The following is a 26744-nucleotide window of genomic DNA, read 5'->3' as shown; positions in this document are numbered from 1 at the left end:
TGGATCTAAAATCCCTTGTAATGGTAATAATGGTTTCTTGATAGAGCCATATATAATGTGTTCGTATCTTTGTGTCCTTGATGCGTAACTTTGGCAAAAATGAATGAATGAACGAACTACCATGTCTCTTACTCTTTTCACTCTGTTTATATTGATGTCAGTAATCCCTACACACAGTCAAGAAAAACCACTGAGGCCCATTTAAGTGATTTATTGCGGAAAATACACTTGTTACCTCCAAAGGAGAGTCAATTACTCCGTAATATAATTTAGATTATGTAACCGAGGATTTGTATAAATGCTAAACAAAATGTGTTCTCGCATGCATTTTCTCTTACATTTAGGCAATTATTGTTAATACAAGCATGTTATAAGTAACTTCAATCCAATGCCACACTCCTGTTCATATTCTGATAATCTGGTCCAGGGCGATACGCTAAAGATCCACTACTTTAGTACTTTAGTTACATCATTCTCACACCTTGGCCTTTTCTTGCAGTCAAAGAATCAAACAAATACTCATGCACGTAGTTAGGACAGAAAAACAAGTTTAAGTGAACTCCACACGTTCAGTAACTATGTCACCGCTGTCAGAGGCCCCATGGTCTATAATCCTACACACATGTCAAGAATTATTGGCAGAGCGGACATTTGGTACTCTGATGTTAAATTCAGATTATTATTTTTTTGTATCCTTTAATTCAGGGAGCAAAACGCAGAGTGCCATCTGGGTTCACTGAATCCACCGGCACTGTGGCACCCCTTGTGGGCTGGCCCTGATCACTGGTTTAGGCTTTCTCACTTAGATGTGATTTCATGACCACTGAATATGTTACGCTGTAATGTTCCAATTACCACGCTTTCATTCCTCTTTCACCCTGTCATTTTCAGTTTCATGATATATTTGCAATGTTTAACCATTGCTTTTCAGTACACTACAGCAGTACATTTTCCAGGTTTTGGGGACGCCCAGTAGTGCATAGACTCCAATATTCTTGAGATCTCTTGATATAAATTAAGATATACATTTGTCTCCACTTTGTCATGTTTAAAGCGGTATAATTCTAAAGCAAGGACTAACCTTGACGTTTAGTCTCCTTCAATGTGTTGCTGTGAAGAAAAAACAAACAAACACTGTCAGAATGCATGTTTGGTCTGGAGGAATGTCTTACTGTTGATGTCATTTGGACATTTAATTTCATCTGTTTAATAGCACCCTCGCCAGGACCACAGATGTCCATGTTTCTCTTATTGTTTGGCCTTTTGATGGCCACTATATGATGCAATATAGTAAACAAAGCAACAGTGAAAACCATTTAACGACCGCACTGTCACATCCATTGGCAGCTGTACTCTACAATTTAATATTGTGTTTCTTCCATAAGCACTCATAGCAAGTACAGATCTTTGACTACTCTGATGTATTTGGAAGGGTGTATATGCATGCATGTATGTACCTGTATGTAGTGTGACTGTGCGTGTGTGTATATAATGTATAGATATGTGTGTGATCTATGTCAATGTGAAAGTGTACGTTTTTGTGCAATACATTCTTCGAATTCTTCGAACTACCCGTTGTATTAAGTATTTTGTATACAGTGGGTGTAGATTTTGCACCGTCTATAATTTATGTTAATGCATTCTTCAACCCTAACACCACAAACATTTTTCCATTTTACTTCCTCAGATGATTGAAGGCTCTTCCAAAGAACAGAGAAATGCTCTTGGAATCACGAGCATAGATTACTATTACTACCTTAGCCAATCAGGTTCTTACAAAGTAGATGATATCAATGACAAGAGAGACTTTCAAGAAACCATGGTAAGAAAGTAACTTCAAACCACACATTAATAAAATGTACAGTATTGTATATGTCACCCAACAGACCGTTATGGGTTTGGACACCATCCAGGTTTTCCAGGCAAAATGCTAACCTGAATATAGCTTTAATACATAGGTGGATGTCCACCAGCATCCTGGATGTGTTATTCCTCTGTTATGGGTGCTTGCTGAACCACTAGTTATATGCCAGTGGCAGCCGCAAACCAAATGCATTATATAAATGATAAAAAAAAATCATAATAAAATCACGGGCAACGTACAAAAAAGTCTAATGCAGATTATATCCAATAGGGCAATATGTATGATAGGTAGTGTGGTTCCAAATATATAATGTATCCTGTCTTCCATTAGCAAATAACACTGTTTTATTGAATATCAATTATTTATTATGCAAGTACTATTAGATATTGTAAACAGAGCAGTGTTCATAAATCTGAGTGTTTTCTAGAACCTCAATGTTACTCCACTTATATTGTCTTTCTTTTCCCCCACTCACTGGAGTGCATGTAGAATAAGCCACTTGTAATGTACCATTGGAGCATCCATCTATGCGTACATTCACAAAGACAGTCTACAACGCAGCATTGACTAAGGATAATCATAGAAGTGGCAGTAGTGCTATGTCAGTATGGGTTGTCGAACGCCTCAACAGATTAATATGAATTTTTTAACCTGATCTACTGACCTAAAGCAGATGGAAATTTGCAATTTATTTTGTATTTGTATTTTATTGGGAGTGAGGGGTTGTTTTTCTTTCTATCTGTTTTTTTTTTTTTTTTACTACTTGTGGTACATCCAACAAAGAAGGGATTGGTGTCCTCACATACAAAATGTAGTTGATGTATAAACACGCACATTGGTTCATATAATTACAAAACTGAATTTCTACCAAATTTTTATGTTTGTTTGTTTTTTTTTGTTTTGGATTATCTTTTCTTTATTTAAAATATTATTTTTTTTCTTTCTTTTTACTTTTTCTTCCCCTTTTCTAGCATGCCATGAATGTGATTGGCATCTTTGCTGAAGAGCAGGCGATGGTTCTTCAGATCGTAGCTGGAGTTCTGCATTTAGGAAACATCAGTTTCAAAGAGAAAGGAAACTACGCGGCCGTAGAAAGTGAAGAATGTAGGTGGACTAGTCTGATAACAATGGTGTACTTTCTCACTATGCACCAAAGCGTCCCTTATTTCTGTAAAGCCCGTGCTACATTTAGTATGTTACGGGAATGCAGATCATGTCAGCTTGCAGATCACCACTTTCACTTTTTGTATTTTCATCATTAACATCTAACATAGTCATAAACTAACACCCTAGAATTTAGAAACCTTCAGGACAACATGATGGTTTGAGTTTGAGATTGTCTGATGGTAGATTGTGGTGTTTTCAATAATTTTCCAAAATGTGTACGCTGAACTTTAAAACAAACCCTAGACAGTCAGGTATGAATACGGACTACATGCATTTCCAATAAGTATAGCATTACATATGTATTTAGCAAACCGTAGGCATTTCATATGTATACTCCCAGACACCGCCTGATTACTGATGGCCTGTGATTAGATTATTTTCTCCCAAACTATATGTATTGCAGACTTTCCACTAAACACCCCTTGGTATATACAGACCTAGAAGGGACACTTTAGTTACCAAAACAACTTTAGCTTAAAGCGACACTAGTCACCAAAACAACTTAAGACAGTTTTTGTGTTCACACCTCTGAAGTATGAGTGCTCAATTCTTTGCCATTTTGGAGCTAAATCACTTTTGTTTCTGTCCATAAAGCCCAAGCCACACCTGTCCTGGCTGTGACTGACAGCCTGCATGAAAACAGAATGGTTCATTTTCAATCATATATTCACTTACCTAGGAAGTATCCAACTCCTGCTCTGTAAATTTACCTTTAACTACATACAGGGGGCTCCTGCAGGGTCTAGCAAGCTATTAACAGAGCAGTAGCTCTGACATTCTTAATTAAATCTAATTTGAAATAAATGAAGTATAAACATTAGAAGACTCTTTACAGGAAGTGTTTAGGAAGGCTGTGCAAGTCACATGCAGGGAGGTGTGCCAAGGGCTGCGTAAGCAAAGTGATTTAACTCCTAAATGGCAGTAAATTGAGAAGTGAGACTGCTGGGGCATGTTCTATACACCAAAACTGCTTCATTAAGCTAAAGTAGTTTTGGTGACTATAGTGTCCCTTTTATTAAAACATATAAGTGCTGTGAGGATGTGCAGCATCACTTATTTGTTATTGGCATTAAAGCTATGTATCTTGTTGCTTGGCTGAGCTTTGTGGGAAGTGTAGTCCATTTAAAAATATATATATATAAATAAATATATATATATATATATATATATATATATATATTTTTTTTTTTTTTAATTGTACTTAAAATTTCCTTAAGGCATTACCATAATATCCATTTAAAGAAACAGTATTGGTTAAGTTTGTTTATAAGAGCTAAAGATTAGTCATCAATGATTTAGCTCAAGATATTTATATCCAAAAAGGAAAAAATGATCTGGCATAATTGTTTATAACCTGTACACAGACACTAAACAAGGAATACAAACTGGTATACTTAGTGATGCCAGTAAATGCACTGCATTGACTTGCTTTATTGTTAAATCAGAATGTTGTTGTTTTTTTGTTGTTGTTTTTTATTTAAGATAAGCAGTCATATAGATTAGTGTACAAGCTAATTGTCAGTTTGAAAAAAAGACATTAAATACAATAAATAGTACAACATGGACAAAGGAAAAATTAAGATTTATGTTAACAATGAAATATGTACAGTGTATTTTGCATTTGATCTAGGATATAAACTAAATTCCTTCTGCCTATTATGTCTATTGCTGAAATAATACCTTTTATATTATCAATATCTGTGTTCTGCTCTTCTTAAAAAAAGAGAGAAAATAACAGAAATAATTAATGAAAACGAAAGGAAAAAGATGATTGGGCTGGGGGGAGGTAGGGAGGGAGAGGGGGGATAGAATGTACCACTGCGCATATCCCATCAAATTTGTCAGTCATAAAAAATTTAAAGACGCTACCTTCTCCTACCCTCACCCTAACCCATTCAGCCTTGAACCATTTCCTTCCCACATCATTTTTCGCACCCTCTCTCCCCCCTATATGCTTACCCCCTCCCGCCCCTCTCTACCGATCGAATTGCCCTCTCAATTCACCCTCTACCAACCAACCAACAACACAACTGAAATGTGACACAAGAGTACACTGAGAATCCCATAATAAGCATCTCCACCCCCTTCTCAGGGAGGTGTCAGGGTACCTGTGGTCTCTACCTCCGAAAGAGGTAGAGACTTAGCTGTTCCTCCATCCAGACGGTCTGATGGCTCCCTTCCCCGCGGTCTATCCGGTCATGCTAGGCCGGCCGCGAGGGAGTGACTGCCTTTTACAGCATCTAGGCAGGAAGTAGTCATCAGGACACTCCCCCGGAACAACCTGTCAGTCAATGGCTGCAGGACCAATCAGGACGCCTTGGAGGCGTGGTTACTGCTCTGAACAGGGTATTTAACAGAGCTTCTTTCATTAGCTCATTGCCCTGTCGTGGTTCTAGCTTGTTCTAGTCACTCAGTGCTTGTGTATTCTATTATCCCTTTTGGTTTTGACCCGGCTTGTTTACCTTACTCTGCTTATCTCTGTTACCCTTGATTCGGCTTGTCTCTCGCTTACCTGTCTTCTGTTACCCTTGACCTCGGCTTGTCTTTGACCATTCTATACTGTACTACTTACGTTAGTCCGGCCATTCTAAGGTCCGGTATACGTATCTGGCTACTGTTTGTACTCTGCGTGTTGGATCCCTGTCCCGATCCTGACAGGAGGAAATCCAAACAATGCTACACACATGAATGCCCATGAGCAAAGAGCGTACCACCCTAACCTTGTCACGTCAGAGACTGGCACTTAGACCCTGAAACCTCATAACACAAGAAACCCGACCTGCTAAGTGTATGACTAGCTTCTTAATATTTGGTGCTAAAGCTTTGCACCGCTGACATTAGCTACGTCGCACCGCACCAACACACTACCTTAATGACATAGAAATCGGCCAACAGCTGTGTAATGTTATCCTATCGTAACACAAACCAGATGTTTGCAGGCCTAGCATTATTTTGATACTCCTATTGTTTTACCTCTCTTACCGTTACAAAACCAGGATATGTGCTACAGCTCCAAACAATATAGTTGCATCATTATGTTGTCCCTTCAAAACTCATGTCTGTCCTATAAGATGTTGTGATACTTTCTCTCGCTCCATATGCATTTTCCGATATGACATTTTCCTAATGTATGGGATTCTCAAATCAATAAACTTGGAATTAGAAAAAGAAAGGGGGGGGGGGGATGGGGGAGTAAAGACCGTTAGATGCAGGGATTCTCTCCAGGGATTCCAGACTTTTGAAAATGTATCCTGTGAATGTCTGACTTAAAAGGTCAATTTGTCCATAATCGCATTATCTTCAGTTTTTGTAATAACATCTTGTAATCTTGGGGGATCCATTTTGAGCCAACCTGCTGCAATGACTCTACGAGCTGCTAATGTGATTAAATTGAAATGTTTTTGATTATGTTTGGGAAGTCCCTCAATTGTGCGAGATAAAAGGAAGGAAAACAGAATGTTTTAATAGAACTAATGGATATCACTCAGTGTTCACCTGTACTGTCTGTACAACATTAATGGAACAATATTTATTTTTGTTCCTTGTTCTGTTTCTCTTGCTGTAGAGTAGTGTAGTTTTTCTGTTTTGTATGCTTTCCATGTGTTGATATGCCCGTATTACTTCCCTCGCCTGCTCTCCTGCTTTCTGTCTTAGCCATGTCTGGGCTAGACGCAAACATCTGGCCGCCGTGGTCAGCAGGTCGGGCAGGACTGTGTTGTGAAATTAGAACCAGATTTGTTTTTCTCTGCAGAAAGCAGGGATTAAAAGGAGTAAATGAGGAGCATACGTAACAGTGGGAAAAACTCTCTGCTCGTATGACATTAAGGGATATGGGATATGAGGTGCATCTGAAAGATTTTTTTTTTTTATAGGATTTATTACTTTTCATTATAATGGTTTTTCTTAAAGTAACAGTCAGTAGTGTGTGAATCGGGCTTGTGGACTGATGGCTCCCTAGAATCCATTTGTCCCTTTATTCTAAAAGACACACATTGCAAAAATGACACGACTCTATTTGACAGATGTATGTGTATTAGGACCTCTTTCAACAGATTTAATGTCAACATGTTATGTTGTATTTTTTTTTTGTTTGTTTGTTTTTTTGCCTTTTTATTGCGGTGGGTTGGTTGTATATGTGAGATTTAATGGCCGTACTTGTAGCTGAATCTACTATTCCTTCAATTAAGCAATGTAATGTGTGCTTTAACCGTGCTGTTCTAATTGCATTTATTAATCTCATTCTTGACAGTCTTGGCCTTTCCTTCCTTTCTGTTGGGAATAAATGAAACCCGCCTTAAGGATAAGCTGACCAGCAGGCAGATGGACAGCAAGTGGGGCGGCAAATCCGAATCGATTAATGTGACGCTGAATGTGGAGCAAGCGTGCTATACTAGAGACGCTCTCTCCAAAGCCCTCCATTCCCGTGTCTTTGATTATTTAGTAGACGTACGTATGAAAACCGCATGATGTTTCACTTGTTAAATGTCGGTAACCATCCTGGAGAAAGACCTAATTTGTCCATGGTCTTGATCCAGCTCCAGGGGATGTAGCATCATATTCTTTTCTAATCTCTTATATGTCCAAACTGACGTGCAGTGGCTGCTTGTGTGAACTCTCCTGGAATATGTTAAAATGTTGTTACTAATGAGGTTCCAGATAGTAGTAATGTTTTTGCTTTGTTTTTCTTCCCCGATTTGTATTTAATGCATACTTGGAGATACCAGCAATCTGTTGTCTGTTAAGGTAGTAAATAAGGATTTGACAGCACAGCAATCTCTTACCCCTTTTAGTGGCATAGTCATGTTGCTAAAAGTGACTACATTTTGGAGTGATGTGCTGACTACAGCAAACCCACAAACATCTTATCCTGGAAAGAAAGGCACTTATTAAAAAATTACAATAGGATGGTTGATATATATTGATGTTTGGGATGGATTTTCTAACAATTGTGCCACAAAGTCTCCCGCAGTAGAACACAGTGTACAAGCAGACCCTCTTAACCTTAAATTGCTCAAAATATCTGTTTGGTGTATAGGTATGCTATAGTCTACATTAATGTAGTACCAATGTTTAGGTCAGTTCACAATTGTGCGCGGCTATTAAAATTTCCGAATATTTTCATTGTTTTATCTTAAATTGCAACCATATCGCCAGTTGTGTTGGGATCAACTATTTATTTATTTATTTTTTCATTTTAATAAAAAAAATTTCTTTCGTTCCACTAGTCTATTAACAAAGCCATGGAAAAGGACCACGAAGAATACAATATCGGAGTCTTGGATATTTATGGTTTTGAAATATTTCAAGTAAGTTAATAAAGTATTGTCCTCCCATTCTTGCATTCATTACTCGGTAGAATATCTAATTACTCATTTTGTCCCTACAGAAAAATGGTTTTGAACAGTTCTGCATCAATTTTGTGAATGAAAAACTGCAACAAATATTTATAGAACTGACCCTAAAAGCAGAGCAGGTAAATGTTACTTTGTTATGTATGTTTAGTGGAGACAGACTCCACTATAGTAATCATTTGTGATATAGTAATCATTTGTGTGCAAGAGTGACATTTCCTCCACACATTTAAAGTTTTTTTTCCAGCTGGCATTGGTTATTTGAACAGTCATTACAATATAAACCCGGCTGTCCGTGACTTCCGCTCTGTCAAAGCCCCGATCACTACATGTGAACTTTTTAAGATTTTCTAAAGTAATCTGGGTCATTTTGGGGCTTCTCTCACTCCATTGTGACAGGAGACAAAAAAGATGTAGTGGTTATGGTGCCAGGAGTGACCTGTTGCCCTCCCCCGGTAAGTAGTCAAACCATCTGCCAATGGTTTGACATCTTAGCTGGGTTCTGCTCTTTAGAACACAGAAGCTTCCACTAGCCTCACTGACCAAGTCCTTCCCATTTAACTGATCTCTACTTTGTAGGAATACATCATATTTGTATGTGTAAGTGATTCAATCCAAAGTGAAACTCACTGCAAAGGTCATTATAAGAATGGATATAGATATTGGAGATGGAAGTTATATATGGTCAGGAACACAATTGTGTATTCCTGACCCTTTAGAGTTAAAAAATTATGCTACCCCCCACCCCCCCCCCTCCCCCACCCCCCTTAAATAACTAGAAAACTCACCTTATTTCCAGTGCCGTGCGAGTCTACCCACAATCCGCCTCCTTGGCTGACATAATCAGAATTGATTATTTTTAAACCAATCACAGTGCTTTCCCATAGGAAAGCATTGAACAGGCTGAGAGTGTCAATTCTGATGATCTCAGCCAAGGAGGCAGGCTGGGGGCAGAGCCAAACGCCACCCTGGTCAATCAGAATCTCCTCATAGAGATGCATTGAATTCATGCAGAGTGTGGATATGCTAAACGTTGGTGCTACACATTGTGCAGCACTGACCCAGGAAGCACATCTAGTGGCCTTCTGAGGAGTGGCCACTAGAGGTGTTCCTAGGCTGTAATATAAAAACTGAAAAGGCAGTGTTTACTGCAAAAGCCTGAAGGGACTGGTTATACTCACCAGAACAACTATATTAAGCTGTAGTTGTTCTGGTGACTACAGTGTCCCTTTCATGAGAATAAATGGTTACTATAACTCCTTTTAAGAGGGGGAACCTTCCTGACATAATATGCCCTACTGGGCACTATAGGCAAGGTCCCCATCTCAATTTGCAGTAAAACTGGCAGATAAAATGTGAAGCTCCCAATGCTGCTCTTCCATGCCCAATTATATTTTTTTTTATACTTTTCCAAAAGTCATTTTGTAATGTATTGTATCCAGTCCAGATGTGTGGTTTCAACGGTTTTGTTTTTCGATTTTTTTTTTTTTGTTGCTATATTAATCCCCCCCCCTTCTTTAAATTCACAGGAAGAATATGTTCAGGAAGGAATCAGATGGACTCCTATTGAATACTTCAACAATAAGATTGTATGCGACCTGATAGAAAACAAAGTGGTACGTATAGAATGAGTCAATCCCAAAAGCTATACAACAAGACATTTTTATTCATAAGGGATGTTGCATAATGAGCAATTGTGGATCAAAATTGTGGCAACAACTGGAGCAATTGTTTTAAAATATAAAATGTACCGTGATAAGATTTAACTGGTTAATGTATTTTTTTTTCCCCAACCAAAGCAAATATTAAAGGGTTACTCCAACCATAATAACCACTACAGCCTGCTGTAGTAATTATTATGGCAGGAGTACCCTGGCACCATTCCATAGCAATGTGGCAAACTGTTTTACAGATGTTTGCCCTCATTCTTGATCGACACATTAATATTGATTGACACATTAAGGCTGCCACAGAACCATTACCACGTTGAATCAATCACAATCCCACAGTTCGCATACTTGATCCGCCAGGTGCTTAGAGTAACTCTTTAAGATCTCACAAATGGGCCAAGGAAAGATTAGTCATTAAAATATGACAGAGCTACAGAATCTAGTATTTAAAAGTCCCTGTCAAAATTAACAAATTGATACAAAACGTATTTCACACCACAAGACTGTGCAGTCTGCACTTAAAATTACCTAAAAATCATAATATGAACAGTAGACTACACATGTTTAAGTCTTTCTCTTAGAACAAATAATCATTTTCTGCTAGCTAAAGAACAAACCTTTCACAGTGAAAGCGAATTACCTTTTGTATCCCATGAAACAGAAACGTAATTGTTTTGAGAGGCATTGAATATGCTTTTTTTTCTGCTCTTCCCAGAATCCTCCAGGTGTGATGAGTATCTTGGATGACGTATGTGCTACTATGCATGCCGTTGGAGAAGGGGCAGATCAAACACTCCTTCAAAAGCTGCAGATGGCTGTTGGGAACCATGAACACTTTAACAGCTGGAATCAGGGTTTTATAATTCACCATTATGCTGGGAAGGTAAATGACAAAATAATCTGCTGGAACTATTACACAGTGTTCCGTAGAACTGCATTTGATCCAGTCTTTTAACAAAGGCAAATGTGAATCATAATAAAAAACTTGAGAAACATTATACATCTTAATAGTGGTCGTGGGCCTTAAATGACCTTGTGATGGCTGCTTTCAGAGTAAGGAGAAGATGGTATGATAATTGGTGAAATAATACTAATGCATGAATAGGGGGCCAACCTTTAAAATTATGGTGGTGAAGAGAGATTTCACATATTGTATGAACAATATAAACCCCAACCTAGATCTAAATAAGGTGTTCATAACTTGTTACTTATAAAACTCGTTAGCTGCAGACACTTACAGAATTATATTTTCACACACATCTAGTTAACCACAAACACATATTTAGCCATTTGCACACATCTAGTTAACCACATATGTCACATATATATATACGTACATAATTGTCCAATCACACATGCATTTAGATGACCTGTACTACTGTGATCTGTGTTATTTGTGGATTGCTCACAATCCCACACATGCTCTAATTTAGTAAAGAATCAAGATTGGTGATAAATGTGAGTTTATGTAGGATGTACTGGCTCACACACATGACCTGGAATGAGTGATGTGCCGTCTTAGTGAGGCCTTTTCAATGTTTCAATTAGAATGAGGCTATTCCTCTTACATAACATAATAAAAAGGGGCACATTACAATCTATGGTTTAACACTGATCGACACATTAAGGCTACCAAAGAGTCATTAACTTATTGAATCAATCACAATACCAGAGTTCCTATACTTTTCGACACGACTTTTACCATTATCGTATCATTGAAATAATTCCCTTTACCTTACATAAAATATGGCGCCAGTTTTTGGATTTTTAAAGAAAAGATTGAGTAAACCATGAGTTAGGCCTGATTTTTATTTATTTTTTTAAGTCAATGTTTTCTGCCGTTGGTGGATTTACAAGCAGTAAAATTGTATTTTAGATTGTGATTGCTTTAAAAACTGCTTACAATTCTGACCTAAAAACAGAAATCATGATCAATATGTTACTGATGCTGGATTGTAAATTACTCCCTAGATTTTAAGAGAATATTACATTTCTTTAATTGTCTGGGAATTTGAAAAACATTGGTGTGTTGCCTGTTAATAAAGCGCAAGAGTTCACTAAAGTAAGATTTGTTGGGAATTCAAAGTGAATTGCGAATTTGAGGCTGAATGCTAAAGCTGGCTTGGAGAATTTTTCCAGTTTATCCATTTTGGCATTAAATACGAAATTCAGTTTGTTGACTTAATAAGAGGGTTTTTCACTAAAGTGAAAATTGTTCGGAATTCAAACACCGGATTCCTCAAAAAAATGCACATTTATTGTTCACTTGCAAACTCTCATGACTTCTCTATATTTAGAAAAAAACTTGTTCTTATCATCCCCTTAAGGCAGCGTTTCCCAATTGGTGTTCCGTGGAACCCTGGAGTTCCGCAGAACACCAATTGGGGTTCCGCCATAAGTTTAAAAAATAAAATGGCCGTGGGCGGCAAGGGATCTCCCTCACATGCACAGCAGTGATGCTGGAGCCGAAATATGACGTCACTCCGGCTCTGGCATCGCTAAGAGGTGCGCGAGGGAGAAGAGCAGGGAGATCTCAGCTCCCTTGCCACCCGCACACCAGCCGCTCAGCAGCCCAACTGGCACCCAGGGACTCCATGCCAGCACTCCTAAAGGTAGGGGGTTTAAAATGTAAAAAAAAATCAAAAAAATCGTGTCTGTTAGGGAGTTTGTATATGTGTGTGTCAATGAGAGTGAGTGTGTGCTAGTCAGTGAGTGGGTGAGAGTATATGCGTTTGACAGTGAGAATGTATCTGTTCTTGTCAGTTAGAGTGTATATGTGTTTGTATGTGTGTCTGTCAAAGAGTGTGTGTATCTGTGTGTCAAGGTTTGTGTATGTGCCAGTGTGTATCAGTGTGTGTGTGTGTATCTAAATGTGTGAGTGTGTGTATGTGCCAGTGTGTATTTGTGAGTCAAGATGTATGTATCTGAGTGTGTGTATATGTGTGTCAGTGTATCTGTGTTCCACTATGTGCCTGTGTGTGTGTATGTGTGTCACATACATACATATACACACGCACACAGATACACACCGACACAGAGATACACATACTGGCGCATACAAACACAGATATACACACTTTGAAACATAGATACACACACCTTGACACACAGATACATACACACACACACAGATACACACTGTTTGCCAAGGTGTGTGTATCTGTTTCAGTTTGTGTATCTGTGTGCCACTATCTGCCAGTGTGTGTGTATCTGTGTGTCAGATTCATACACACTGGCACATACAAATACACATACCTTGATACACAGACACATACAAACACTTTGATATACACACCTTGACACACAGATATACATACATACACACACACAGATACACACAGTGTCTGTGAGACACTATGTGCGTGTGTGTGTGTGTGTGTATATATCTTTGTGTCAGATATACATATACACACACAGGCACATACAAACACCGATATACACACAGGCACATACAAAAAATTGCGCTATTTATTTATTTTTATTCGGATGGTGGGAGGGAAGGGCGTTCCATGATGTTTATACACTATGTCAAAGGGATCCATGGAAAAAATTAATTGGGAACCCCTGCCTTAAGGGAATGTAATGTTTTCTTTTTTGTTTTTTACTTCGTCTTGTACGAAGTTACGAAATTCAGCAACTGACTAGTTTTATATACTTAATGCTTTAATTATCTTGGCGATTTTGTTTTTGCACCTTTTCTGAGACACTGATTAAAGCAGAAAGGTTAAACATCGATCTATGTGTTTTCCAAGTCATCTGCTACAGTAATTAACAAATCTGAGCTCAGTTGGACTTTTGTCTCTTATATTGAAAGCAATGCAAAATTGGTGCCTCTTTATTGAAAAGTCTGCTTTTTGGATTATGTGGAAATATCATTGCTTGAATCTCTCTTGGTCTGTACTTTGGACCACATTTTATTCTTTACAAAAACTATTTAATAATCTCTGCACTTGTATACTATGAGTAGATACTGCTGTGCCTTGTGTCACAGAACCTGTCCAGTCCCCCAGTGTGTTAACAAATAAGGCAGAATTAATGCGTGAATGAATGTGAAATCTGTCTTGTTTGCAGTTTTTAATATTTTGTTTCCCACTGTATTTGTTTTCCCTCTTTTCCCCCCTAATGAAGTCCAGATTCCCTGCTGCATGTTCCATGTTTGTTTAATACTCTCCTACTCTTATCACTCCTGTTTTACTGCCGGAGAATGTGCTGACAGAATTGTACACATTGCTTATCCTACTGGGTTTTATACTCCTCTAGTGGTTAACAGAATGAAAATAGGATGAAGGTTTAATTTTAATAACAGCACGCAATTAAGTTGAGCTATAAATCAAAGGAAACCGCTTACTGACTTGGCAGTGTGTCTGTAAATTGTGACACTGAATCTGTGCGAGCACACATTAACTGAATGAGCTGGCATTGTATGTGCTGCCCTCAAGCTGTCCAACTCCAGCCCCCGCAAGGCCTGACCTGCATGATGGGATTTGTAGTTGGTCAGCATCGTATATGTAGCAGTTTACCAATACCTTCCTTAACCCATTAAGGACGAAACTTCTGGAATAAAAGGGAATCATGGCATGTCACACATGTCATGTGTCCTTAAGGGGTTTAAAGGTAACTAAAGTCAACTTGCCGTAATTCACCATTGATATGATGGTTCTTGGGTGATATCCCACGTAGGGAATCTGTCTACTAACAAGGAAAGATCTTGCGACTGTTCTTTTCACGCCCCCCCCCATGAGTTATGTGGAATGAGAGGTTAAAATACCAGGGTAGGAGCAAACAGAAGTGTTTGTGTTAAACATTTTCTTAGTTCTTTCAATGTGATTCACCTATTTATTTCTGTGTGTTCTGTTTTGTTTGACACCTATATAACATATTTCATGAAACAAACACTGAATAAAATATACTATTGTGCAAAATACGAGAAAATGCTAAATAGCTGTTTTGCTAATATGTGAATTATTTGATGAATTCCGTGCAATAAATTGGCATTTTATTCCTATATTTATTTCCATCCTGCACTATTTAGTATGTGTGTTTCATTTACAGCCACGGTAGTCACTGGATTATAAGGAAAATTTGAGTCTGAAGAGCGGAATGCCCTCTGATAGATACCAGAAAATTCCCCTCAGTGCAATTAACCCGTTGTTAACTATACTGGTAGTGTTTTTATGTGGACTTCTGTTCTTCCTAGATGGACGGTATCTCCAATTTATTTCTTTGCTCTATTGTCCTAAACACTGAATGATAACTGCCACACTTTAGATGTTGTCTGTGGCTGGTTTACAAATCCATGAAGTTTCAATCAGTGCTTGATCCTACTTAATGCTCCAAAGGAAGCCCCTTCTTTATAATTCCTTGTTAATCCCTTTTATTTATTTTATTTTTTTTTCTTCTTATTAGGTGACTGTTTTTACAAATCTGTACTAATATGCTGGGCATGCATGTCCTATATAAAATGTCTGGCAATCTTACGAATGGTACACGCCCTGGTACGCAGTTCTTGTTTTTCTTTCTTTTTCATTTTTTTCTCACTTCTTCCTTTAGGTATCTTATGATGTAGATGGCTTCTGTGAGCGGAATCGGGATGTACTTTTTACAGACCTCATTGAGTTAATGCAGAGTAGCCAACTGTAAGTATCTATGATCAGATCTCATCTAAAGGAACACCATAAACACTCTTTAGATTGATGAAGTGCTTTATGTGTAAAAAGTGTGTCTTTTTATTTTATTTTTTATTTTTTTTGTAAAATGGAAAAACAAAAAGTGCATATTTCATTATAAATTAACCTGGTTACACCCCCTTGGCTTTCAATCATGCTACTTCCTGGTTTGGTTAGCTCAGTGGAGCTAAACTCAAGAGGCACCTGAGCACCTGCCTTGCATTGAGCTGCATTAGGAAGTCTGTGATTGGACAGCCACAGAAATTCTGGGTGGGGTTAGAAGACTAGTGCTTGCAAAGACAGCAGACAAGTTTTTGCACCTTCTGCAAGCTGTTTTTAGGTATAACTCCAATAATAAAATGCATAATTAAATGCATGTATGTTTTCATTTGGGAGTATATCTAATAGATAATGTATTTGCATTTGGCTAGTGAAGTGACCCTTCAATGCCAGCAATATTTCACATTGTCCTCAGAATCTAGTCTCTAAAGACACTGTTATAATATAGAATGCCTTGAATTGGTCGCTCTATACAAACCAATTATAACAACCTAGTCTTTATAGATCTTATAATATATTTGTTCATAAACAAAATATTCATCCATTGCTCTTGACGAGATTAAACTATTGAGTGTTATAGAGGTACAAACATGAATACAATCTGCTACTGTATGTTGTAATTCATTCCATGTTACTATATGGTTATAGCTGGTTACGTAGTAATAAAGAGTGAAAAGAAGTCTCAAGACCATCATGTTTAATATTTCATACATCTTTCTACTGATGATCCAAAAAAGATACAATCTGAGTACTGCCTATCGGTGTGCACCCAGAAAATATACCATGTGCTCTTTACTTAAAGGGACACTATAGTCACCAGAACAACTACAGCTTAATGTAGTTGTTCTGGTGAGTATAATCATTGCCTTCAGGCATTTTCATGCAAACACTACCTTTTCAGAGAAAAGGCAGTGTTTCCTTTGCCCCTAGGGACACCTCCAAGTGGCCACTCATGAGATGGCCACTGGGGGTGCTTCCTGGCTCAGGGCTGCACAGTGGGCAACACTGCCGTTCAGCGTCCCCACGCTTGGCATGGAGACGCTGAATTTTCCTCCTAGAGATCCATTGATTCAATGCATCTCTAGGAGGAGTTGCTGATTGGCCAAAACTGCGTTCGGAAAAGCATGGGAAAGCATTGGATTGGCTAAAAATCTGCAATTCTGATGTCACCAATGGGGGCGGAGCCAGTGTCGGCAGACCCGCGCGGTGCTAGAAATAAGGTTAACTTTTAACCTTAATGGTGGGTTTTGCACTATAGGGAATACATGTTGGTGTTCCTGATCCTATAGTGCTCCTTTAAATACTAATATGATGTGCAAAATACATATTGGAATGTTTCCTAGATGTATACAGAGATAGTAATGGATTTTTTTTTCAGTAAAAGAGAACAAGTTAACTGAAACTGTGTGAATTGTTGGGAATAGAATTAAAAAATATTGAGCAAAACTAACTGAATTGAAAATACTCTCCAACTCCGCTATGTTTTCAGTTCAGCTAATTTTTGGGGTGGTGAAAATTAAATGAACGTTATATTCACTTGAATAGCCCTATTTACACAATGCTGCCTATAAAGTACATAGAAATGGGAGAGCTAAATGGCTGTGCATAAGCGTGTATACTCCTATGACTTATGCCACAAAAAAAATATTACAATTCCTGACCGACTCCAAAATGTCACTACGAATTCTAAGTGGTAAAGGGTTTTTTCCAGGTTTTTTTTTTTTTGCTGTGGCTGTTTTTTTTTTATAGGATCCTCTAGAAACACATTCTGTCTTCCATGCCACAAAAAACTAACAAACCAACAAAAAAACACGCAGGTGGTTTTGGGGTTTCTATGAAAAAAATATCAATTATGTTGTCGTGTTTGTCGTTCGTTTTATTGCATACTCCACATATATTTCTTGACTTTTTAAATACTACCTGAGTCGCAGCCTCATCGATGGCTACACCAGATGAAATCATATTTAAATGAACATTCATGAAGGAAATTAATTAGTACTCGTTTTATTGAATTAACCTAGTATGACTGTGCCTGTAACAGATAATCTACTATAAGCTATTATCATAGTTTTCCCTAAGGAGTGCTTGCAACCCACTCGTTGGCACTAATAGATTTTTTTTTTACCTCCTGTAATTCATTACTCTAACTTAATATGTCTGTGCAGTCCTGGGCATCCACCTCCCAAATGTAAATTAATTGCAGGATTTACCGTACTGCCAAGGCACTGCGTTATAAATTCCAGAATTCTTTTTAATTGTAGCCATCAGTAATATAAGGTATATGACTGATGGCACATGCAGTAGTCTAAATGCCTCTTTGACCAATTCATTTAAGGTGCCCTGTTGATTTTCATCACACACCTCCTTCGATGTACTCTCTGCTAAGCAGCTCTTGCATAACATGACTTTTTAGCAGGGTTCTGTGAATTAGCCCAATGAGAAAACTATAACCATGCAGTGGGGTGCAGTTTGTATTTAGTTTATTGTACAAAATAAAACCTGTTAACAGGAGTTAGTAGGTGCTTTGTTAGTTGATGCTACCCATGAAGATATCTGAACATTTGTCATATCGTCATAATTTATTTTTTAATGAACAATAAAGCTGCCATTGTCTCTTGTTTTGTAATGTAAACTTATAAGTAAAACCTTTTTAGTGCATCTCCTGGTTTACGCTCTTCCTCTTTGGTTGGAAGTACCACTAATTCAGCCTATGCTAGCTGTTCGGATAAGAGACAGTAGGTGCACATGTATAAATCCTTATGTCATACTCCAAGGACAGACTTCTATACAGGTTATACTCCAAAAATGTGAATATCGTGCAAAAGTTCATTTATTTCAGTAATGCAACATAAAAGGGGAAACTAATATATGAGATAGACGCATTACATGCAAAGCAAGATAGTTCAAGCCGTGATTTGTCATAAGTGCGATGATTATGGCTTACAGCTCATGAAAACCCCAAATCCACAATCTCAGTAAATTAGAATATTACATGCAATCAATAAAACAAGGAGTGTACATAGAACAATATCGGACCTCTGAAAAGTATAAGCATGCATATGGACTCAGTACTTGGTTTGGGCCCCTTTGCAGCAATTACTGCCTCAATGACGTGGCCTGTTGCACTGCTGAGGTGTTATGGAAGACTAGAATGCTTCAATAGCAGCCTTCAGCTCTTCTGCATTGTTCGGTCTCATGTCTCTCATCTTTCTCTTGGCAATGCCCCATAGATTCTCTATGGGGTTCAGGTCAGGTGAGTTTGCTGGCCAATCAAGCACAGTAATCCCACGGTCATTGAACCAGGCTTTGGTGCTTTTGGCAGTGTGGGCAGGTGCCAAGTCCTGCTGGAAAATGAAGTCAGCATCCCCATAAAGCTCATCTGCGGAAGGAAGCATGAAGTGCTCCAAAATCTCCTGGTAGACGGCTGCGTTGACCCTGGACTTAATGAAGCACAGTGGACAAATACCAGCAGATGACATGGCTCCCCAAATCAACACAGACTGTGGAAACTTCACACTGGACTTCAAGCATCTTGCAGTGTGTGCCTCTCCATTCTTCCTCCAGACTCTGGGTCCTTAGTTTCCAAATGAGATGCAAAAGTTGCTCTCATCAAAAAAGGACTTTGGGCCACTGCGCAACAGACCAGGTCTGTTTTTCTTTAGCCCAGGTAAGACGCTTCTGACGTTGTTTGTTGTTCAGGAGACGCTTGACAAGAGAAATACGACATCTGAAGCCCATGTCCAGGATCAGTCTGTGTGTGATGGCTCTTGTCCACTCCTTGTAAAAGTCCCAAACCCTTTTGAATGGCCTTTTCCTGACATCTTATTAGAAATCTAGATAATGCAGAATATATGAACTACAGACCTCAAGCAAAGAATATGTATTATTTATAATTTTTAGTTCTGATCATAACCGACCAATTTATATAGAAATGAAGACATGAAATTTATAAATAATCTCGCTATCTCAGCGCGTCACAAATGTTCTGTTATTTGTGATCATATCTGGATAAATAATGACTTCTTGATCTGTCTTTTGTCTTTTTTTACCAGGCCTTTCATCAAAGCTTTATTTTCTGAAAATCTTCAAGCAGAGAAAAAAGGACGCCCTACCACAGCAAGCACCAAGATAAAGGTTCGACCTTAGAATTGGAATCCTTTTTACATGACAATGCAAGCGCCATAGCCACTACAGATTTTTGCAGTTGTTATGGTGTCAGACAGGTTCTGGTGCAGTCAGAAACAGTTTCACAAAAGTGTTGGTCTCCCCAACACTCAAGGCCAAACTCTCTACTGTTTATGCACATTATATACACTGGCATTTATAAAGCATGCAAACTCACGAATGTAAATACAAACAAACCGTTCTTTGTATATATTATAGTTGGCACAAGTTCGGCGTTAAGTTTAAGTTAATTTTAGTGAATAACCATGTTTTCTGGAATATTCTACCTTGTTTATTTTTCATACTTAGAAACAAGCCAATGACCTTGTCAACACTTTGATGAAATGTACACCTCACTACATTCGATGTATCAAACCAAATGAAACCAAGAAATCCCGGGACTGGGAGGAGAGCAGGTATGCATGTGAATCCTAGCTAATTGCAAATAAAAAAACAATTGACATTCCTTTTGCTGTTTCTCACTATTATTAGAATGTCATGAAACACCTTAAGAACATTCATTGGTTTAAGAGTGATTCTAGGGCAACATTTTAAGTGGTCCAGTTTCCATGAAACCAATGGAAATTGCATGTTAATTGCTCCACTATTCTACATTTACCCCAGAATTACACTTGATGCAGAACTCCCTTAGGTATACAATTGTAACGTTTTGGGGAGATTATAATCTATTCCTATCCAGGAACTAGGATTATTGTTTTGACCTACAGCAGTTCTTAGCTACATCTTCATCCACGTGGAAGAATATCTTCTATTTTTCCAGTTCTGCTGGAACCCATTTTGTGATCCTCTTTACAACTTCCTGACATCACCCCTGAGATCTAGCTTCCCAGATGTCTATTTGCTTTTCTCTGAAAAATGCTTCCTCTCCGTTTACTGCATACCACATTCTAAAGCAAGGTAGCTTCCTTCTCTTGTGTTTCATGTGTACGATGCCCCCAGTAAATTGATGTTCTGTTGGCAGGACACTGACCTTTCCTCTGCATGGTATTTCACAACTAACTGTCCCAATTCTTTTTTTTTTTTTTTTCAAGGGTCAAACATCAAGTGGAATATTTGGGGCTAAAGGAAAACATCCGTGTGCGCCGTGCAGGATATGCTTATAGAAGGGTATTCAAGAAATTCCTGGAGAGGTAAGAAAATCTCCTTTCTGTTCGGTTTTAGTAGATTTTACTGTTTGAGCCCAAATGATCTGGCAGTTTATCCTGTTCTTTCCATTTAAAATTATTTTCCATGCTAGTCAAAGCAGAATGGTTATAACATAGAAAAGATGAGGCTTTATTTTATAATGAGTATCTAGTTTCAGAATTGACAAGCGAAACGTGACATATTAACAATGTGACGTATTGAGTGAATGTCCACATACTTTAAAAGGTCAGTATAAGCACCAAATACACTCCATTTTATGTAGTGGTTTTGGTGCATTGATGCTGCCCCTTTACTCTGGCAATGTAGGACATTGCTGTATTATGAGAAACCGCAATGATTACTTTTTTCCAAAGACATGCCTCCACAAGGGCCACTTCCTCCTTCAGTACCATCGCTTTTCAAAAGACATCACAACGCAGCTAATGTGTCTTCTAAAGAAGCACTGGATTGGAAGTTTGTGGCAATTGCTGTGCATACAATGTTTATCGACCCTGCTTCTTGAGGTCATACATGACGAGCCCACTGTGGGGGAATCAGGCTGTCCTGTTGCTCGAGTACAGGTGACTAAATTGTTTTACAATTTTTCACATTGGTGTGTTCTTTTTAACCCCTTAAGGACACATGACATGTGTGACACGTCATGATTCCCTTTTATTCCAGAAGTTTGGTCCTTAAGGGGTTAAAGTACACCTGTCATGCCAAATATGACTCGAAGGATAATTCTCTAAAGTGTGATTTGCTAGGAATTCAAAGTGAATTAAAAAGTACATTTCACATTTTAGTCAAAAAATACCTGACCTGGAAAATTTGTGCAAGTTAGTAATGTTTTCAGTTCAGCTATTTTTAATACATTTTGAATTCACTTTGATTTTGCATTTAAATATCCGTAAATAACCCTGTATACACAAGCTAAAAGTGAACTGTCACTATGATTTCAAATATTCTGTTTACTTATCTCTGATATTTAACTAGTCTTTCTAAGTTCTGAGAAATAATATGGCATGCAAAAAGCAATAGATTTGCCTTTTAAAGGACCACTATAGGCACCCAGACCACTTCAGCTCAATTAATTGGTCTGGGTGCCAGGTCCCCCGTAGTTTTACCCCTGCGGCTGAAAACATAGCAGTTGTTTACACTGCAGGGTTAATCCAGCCTCTAGTGGCTGTCTCCCACACAGGCCGCTTCCGCGATTTACATGGAGTAAATCGCACTTATTTGACACTGGACGTCTTCACGGAGTTCAGCGTCAAAAAGATCCCCATAGGAAAGCATTGAGTAATGCTTTCCTATGGGTGGGTTTGAATGCTCACACGCCTCTGGCTGCGCATGTGCATTCTGGATCCACTCGGGAGCTGACGTTGATGGAGAAGGAGAGGTCACCAGTGCCAAGGGAGCCCTTCGCTGGATTAAGGTAAGCAAATAAATGGTTAATTAACCATTTATTCAACACAGAACAGGGCCCTAGTTACCTAAACGTGGCTAGGGCTCTATAGAATTAGTAATACATATTTGTGTTCCTTTAATGTCTTTTCTGGAACCATCTTGTTTCCCTGTCAGTCAAAGCATAAGCTACATCCTTTTCTTTATTTTAAGAAAAAGCTTGGCACATGTCAGTCAGCACAGATCGAGAAGAAGGAACAAAAAAATATATATTTCCATGTCTCCTTCTCCAATACATTGTGTGCCCTGGCTATGACTGCATTGAAGTGGGTTATGAATGATCCATTGCTAGATCTTTACTATACATTTAAAAGAAAACAGAGATGGGAAAAGTTAACACATGTTTTATGTGATTTTCAATGTCCTAGTCAATGGTGTAATTTCCATAGAATAATGGTGGTCAGATTGCTAGTAAATACATGAGTGCGGTTGCGGGGATCTGTTTTTTTTTTTGAATACTTTATTTTGAGAAAAGCATTTGACATTTTACATAGCATACTGTAAACAGTGCCAATATTATGTAAAGTTGATCACGATACACCGTAGACATTCCACGTTTTTGCCTTATGTATAGGTCGGCATTCTAGTTTGTCAATATGCTTTCTTTTCTCTTTAAGTTAACGTTTATACAACAAAACTTTCAACTGTGGGACTGTTCCCTGTCCATAGAACCAGAGAAAGATATGTGGAGATATAAGATAGAGTAGGTGAGAGGTATAGGTAGTAGGGTAAGTTCATCAGGGTAGAGAGTGTTGGTATCCGTCAACTTGTGCTATACTGTCTCTGTCCCTAGGGGGCCCATCAGGGGTCTGCTGGGCTGGGGGTGGGTAACTGCGCTGGGCCTAACCTTATCTGTGCTTGTATCTAGGCCAGGTCACTGGAGGGGGGATCTGGGATTGTGTGTGTTTTTTTTGTTTTTTTTACTTAGCCTTTTTTGTTTTTAATATGTAATTTGGACAATGTTCTATACAGTGTGTATATATCATATATATTCTTTCCTGTTACCACTTTGTTTTATAAAGTTACATTGCCAACGAGCCCTGACACTATGTGTAGCATGTTACAAGTGTCAAGTTTTTAGAGATCTTGAAATTGGAGTTTTGTGTTTAGAATTACAATGTATGTAAAAATCACAAGAGCAGTAATAAGTCCAAGTAGGCCTTAGATTTTAGTGTAAATACTTGGAAGCTTAAAGGGGCATGCGTCACTTTCAAATATCTGTCTCATATAAAGCTTTGGCTTTAAATAAGACCCGGTACCTTACCCTTGAGACTGAAAAAATACAGTTAAATATGAGTTTATCTTCTTCTTTCCTGTGCTTCCAAGGGGGGCAGTGATCTAACCAATCAGTTTCCTATTCCTGGGAATGTTGGAAAAGTACATTGGGCATACCTGATTTTACACATGCCGAAAGATCCCTTCATCTTGCAAAACCCTGATGGGGACGTAAAGAGGGAGTCTGATCAGTGTGATCATGAAAAGCAGGCTTTCAGTGTTGGGTTTTTCTCTCCTAATGATGCACTGTTTCTATCATTAGTAGACTGGCCTGAAACTGAGATGGATGGCTAAGAGGGAGAGAGGCCGAAAAACTCCCCTAGTTGAAAGGTGTGCCTAATAATGCAATCTCACCACGTTTATAAATGTTTATTACCGTATATACTCGAGTATAAGTCTAGTTTTTCGGCACATTTTTTGTGCTGAAAAACCCCAACTCGACTTATACCCGAGTCACTGTCTGTATTATGGCACTTTACAAATTTTACTTACCTCTCATGCAGCTCCTGTCAGCTCCCTCCTCCTCCGCGCCGGTCCGGTCAGCACCTCTGTCAGCTCCCAGTGTAAGTCTTGCGAGAGCCGCGGGGTCATAGTGCGGCTCTCGCGAGACTTACAGTGGGATTTGCAGAGGGAGCTGACCGGACCGGCGCGGAGGAGGAGGGAGCTGACAGGAGCTGCAGGAGAGGTAAGTAAACTCTCTGCCAGCCCCCTCCAATGAACTGCCAATGCCACTGGACCACCAGGGAGTGAGAGCCCCCCTCCCTGCCATTTATCAAGCAGGGAGGGGGGATGAAAATAATAATAATAATATTAAAAATAATAATATAACCCAAATAAATTATATTAAAATAAAAAATAAACTAATAATAATAAAAATGCCCACCCCCCACCAAGACTCTGCAACACATGCACTCATACACACACACTGCACTCATACACACACACTGCACTCATACACACACACTGCACTCATACACACACACTGCACTCATACTCACACACTGCACTCATACTCACACACTGCACTCATACACACACACTGCACTCATATACACACACACACACACACTGCATTCACACACACTGCACTCATATAGACACACTGCATTCATATACACACACTGCACTCATACACACACTGCATTTATTATATACACACAAAGTAAATAAATATTCAATTAATATAATTTTTTTAGGATCTAATTTTATTTAGAAATTTACCAGTAGCTGCTGCATTTCCCACCCTAGTCTTATACTCGAGTCAATAAGTTTTCCCAGTTTTTTTGGGGTAAAATTAGGGGCCTCGGCTTATATGCGGGTCGGCTTATACTTGAGTATATTCAGTACATACTTTTCAAACTTTATTGTATATTTATTTAAAATTGTTGTTTTTTTTTTTTTTTTTTTTTTAAATTGTCTTGTTTTCTGTCCCTTTAAAAAAACATTGCTTTCATGCAACTAATCTGCTTTTAATTTTCAACGACCTAATTAACATTCTGAGAGTCATATAAATTTTTTTTTTTTTTAATAATAATTATACTGAGAGAAGTGGAAGTGCGTGTTTCGCTGGTTGCTGTTATATTCTATGTTGACAGTGTCCTGGCAATGTTAAGCAACCAGAGATGTGAATAGGCATCACTGTGTAGTATTTTATATTTGCGTGCAAGGATCACAGAGAAAGGCCAGTGTGTTTCCGTTTGCAGCCAGTGAGGAGAGTAAACTGCCCTTTCAGTGTGAACTAACTGTGACTTTGTATCCCAGTGGAACAAAGTTTCCTAGTTTTTAGATATTTATCATGAAGATGAAATCTACACAATTACTTAAATTAATCCCTTTAGGACCAATTTTGTATTATTATTTTTTTTATCATTCATTATTTATAGAGTGGTATATTCTAAATAGAGAAATGTATATTCTAAAGAAATAAAACCATATTTTAATTATAATAAACTTTCTGACAAGTTAGGAAGTTTCATCTAATGACCGCAGTCCGCACAGTTGCCAATGTTCCTAGAGCCCTTTTGCTATAGAGTGTTCCAGTTTCTTTTTAACAAAGCACGGGGCTACCTGTCTTATAAAGTCTGTGATTTCTCTTCTGGACCTTTATGCATCCAAGCTCATGAAAGCCTAAAGTTAGACCCTTAACTGTGAAGGTATGTTTGGAGAACCTTTCTTTAATGAGAGTGGTGTGAACAGTCAACAACCTTTGTCTCTTTAGGACCTCTGTTGTTTCCTTCCAACCGTTTATGATAAGAATCTCTGAAAACTGGCCTGTTCTGAGCAAGACTCTTAAATGCATAGTGCTGTGTGTGCCAACTGCATTACTTAGGAGGCTGCCATATTGGTTTGCACTATTGATAATTGTATTTTGCAATCCCCACTTCATGTGCTTAATGTAGGCAAGTGGTGGTCCCAAGATAACCTCCAGTGTCATGCGACAGGAAGCTTAGTAGATGTACCGAATAGTGACCTCCTCTCTAACCTGCCTGCTTGAGTAGGTTGCCAAGACATCATCTTGTGAGACTCTTTGAGGTTGGAAAACAAGTTTAAGTGTGTCTGGAATACTACCCTATTGTCCAACAAGGTGTTTCATCTTCTGGTAACTTTTGCCATCTGGACAGTACAACAAATAGTCCAGGATTATGGATCAGTGTGCTTTAATAGCATGAGTGTAAAGCACCAACCAGTGATATTTTATTTGATCGTCGCAATCGGACCTCTAAGGACCCCATGCTAGTACAGGATGTCCTGAATTTGCTGTTCTGTATAGCCCTGCTGCTGTGGAATACAAACAAGGAAAAGGTCAAGCACCGTAACTCATTTGAAATATAAAACAAGAAAAAGAAACAAGTGTGTAGCTGTGCCCAGAAATAATAACATTGACTGCAAAAAGAGCGTACTGTTCATTCAAACAATATGA

The 26744-nt window shown here is 38.4% G+C and overlaps 1 protein-coding gene across 1 annotated transcript in view; it reads left to right on the top strand.

The window, feature by feature from the left end:
* Positions 1-26744, top strand: part of MYO1E (myosin IE) — a 149881-nt gene that overhangs the window by 89647 nt on the left and 33490 nt on the right. The window contains exons 8-18 of the mRNA XM_063449120.1: positions 1688-1822; positions 2836-2968; positions 7281-7477; positions 8257-8337; positions 8418-8504; positions 9912-9998; positions 10768-10935; positions 15603-15688; positions 19831-19912; positions 20252-20358; positions 20995-21093. Coding sequence (XP_063305190.1) covers positions 1688-1822; positions 2836-2968; positions 7281-7477; positions 8257-8337; positions 8418-8504; positions 9912-9998; positions 10768-10935; positions 15603-15688; positions 19831-19912; positions 20252-20358; positions 20995-21093 — 1262 coding nt within the window. The remainder of the gene's footprint in view (positions 1-1687; positions 1823-2835; positions 2969-7280; positions 7478-8256; positions 8338-8417; positions 8505-9911; positions 9999-10767; positions 10936-15602; positions 15689-19830; positions 19913-20251; positions 20359-20994; positions 21094-26744) is intronic.

The sequence above is a fragment of the Pelobates fuscus genome, chromosome 3, assembly GCF_036172605.1.
Source record: "Pelobates fuscus isolate aPelFus1 chromosome 3, aPelFus1.pri, whole genome shotgun sequence".
NCBI classification, from domain to species: Eukaryota; Metazoa; Chordata; class Amphibia; order Anura; family Pelobatidae; genus Pelobates; species Pelobates fuscus.
The sequence above is the reverse complement of the archived record's forward strand: the minus strand, read 5'-3'. Positions and strand labels throughout refer to the sequence as shown.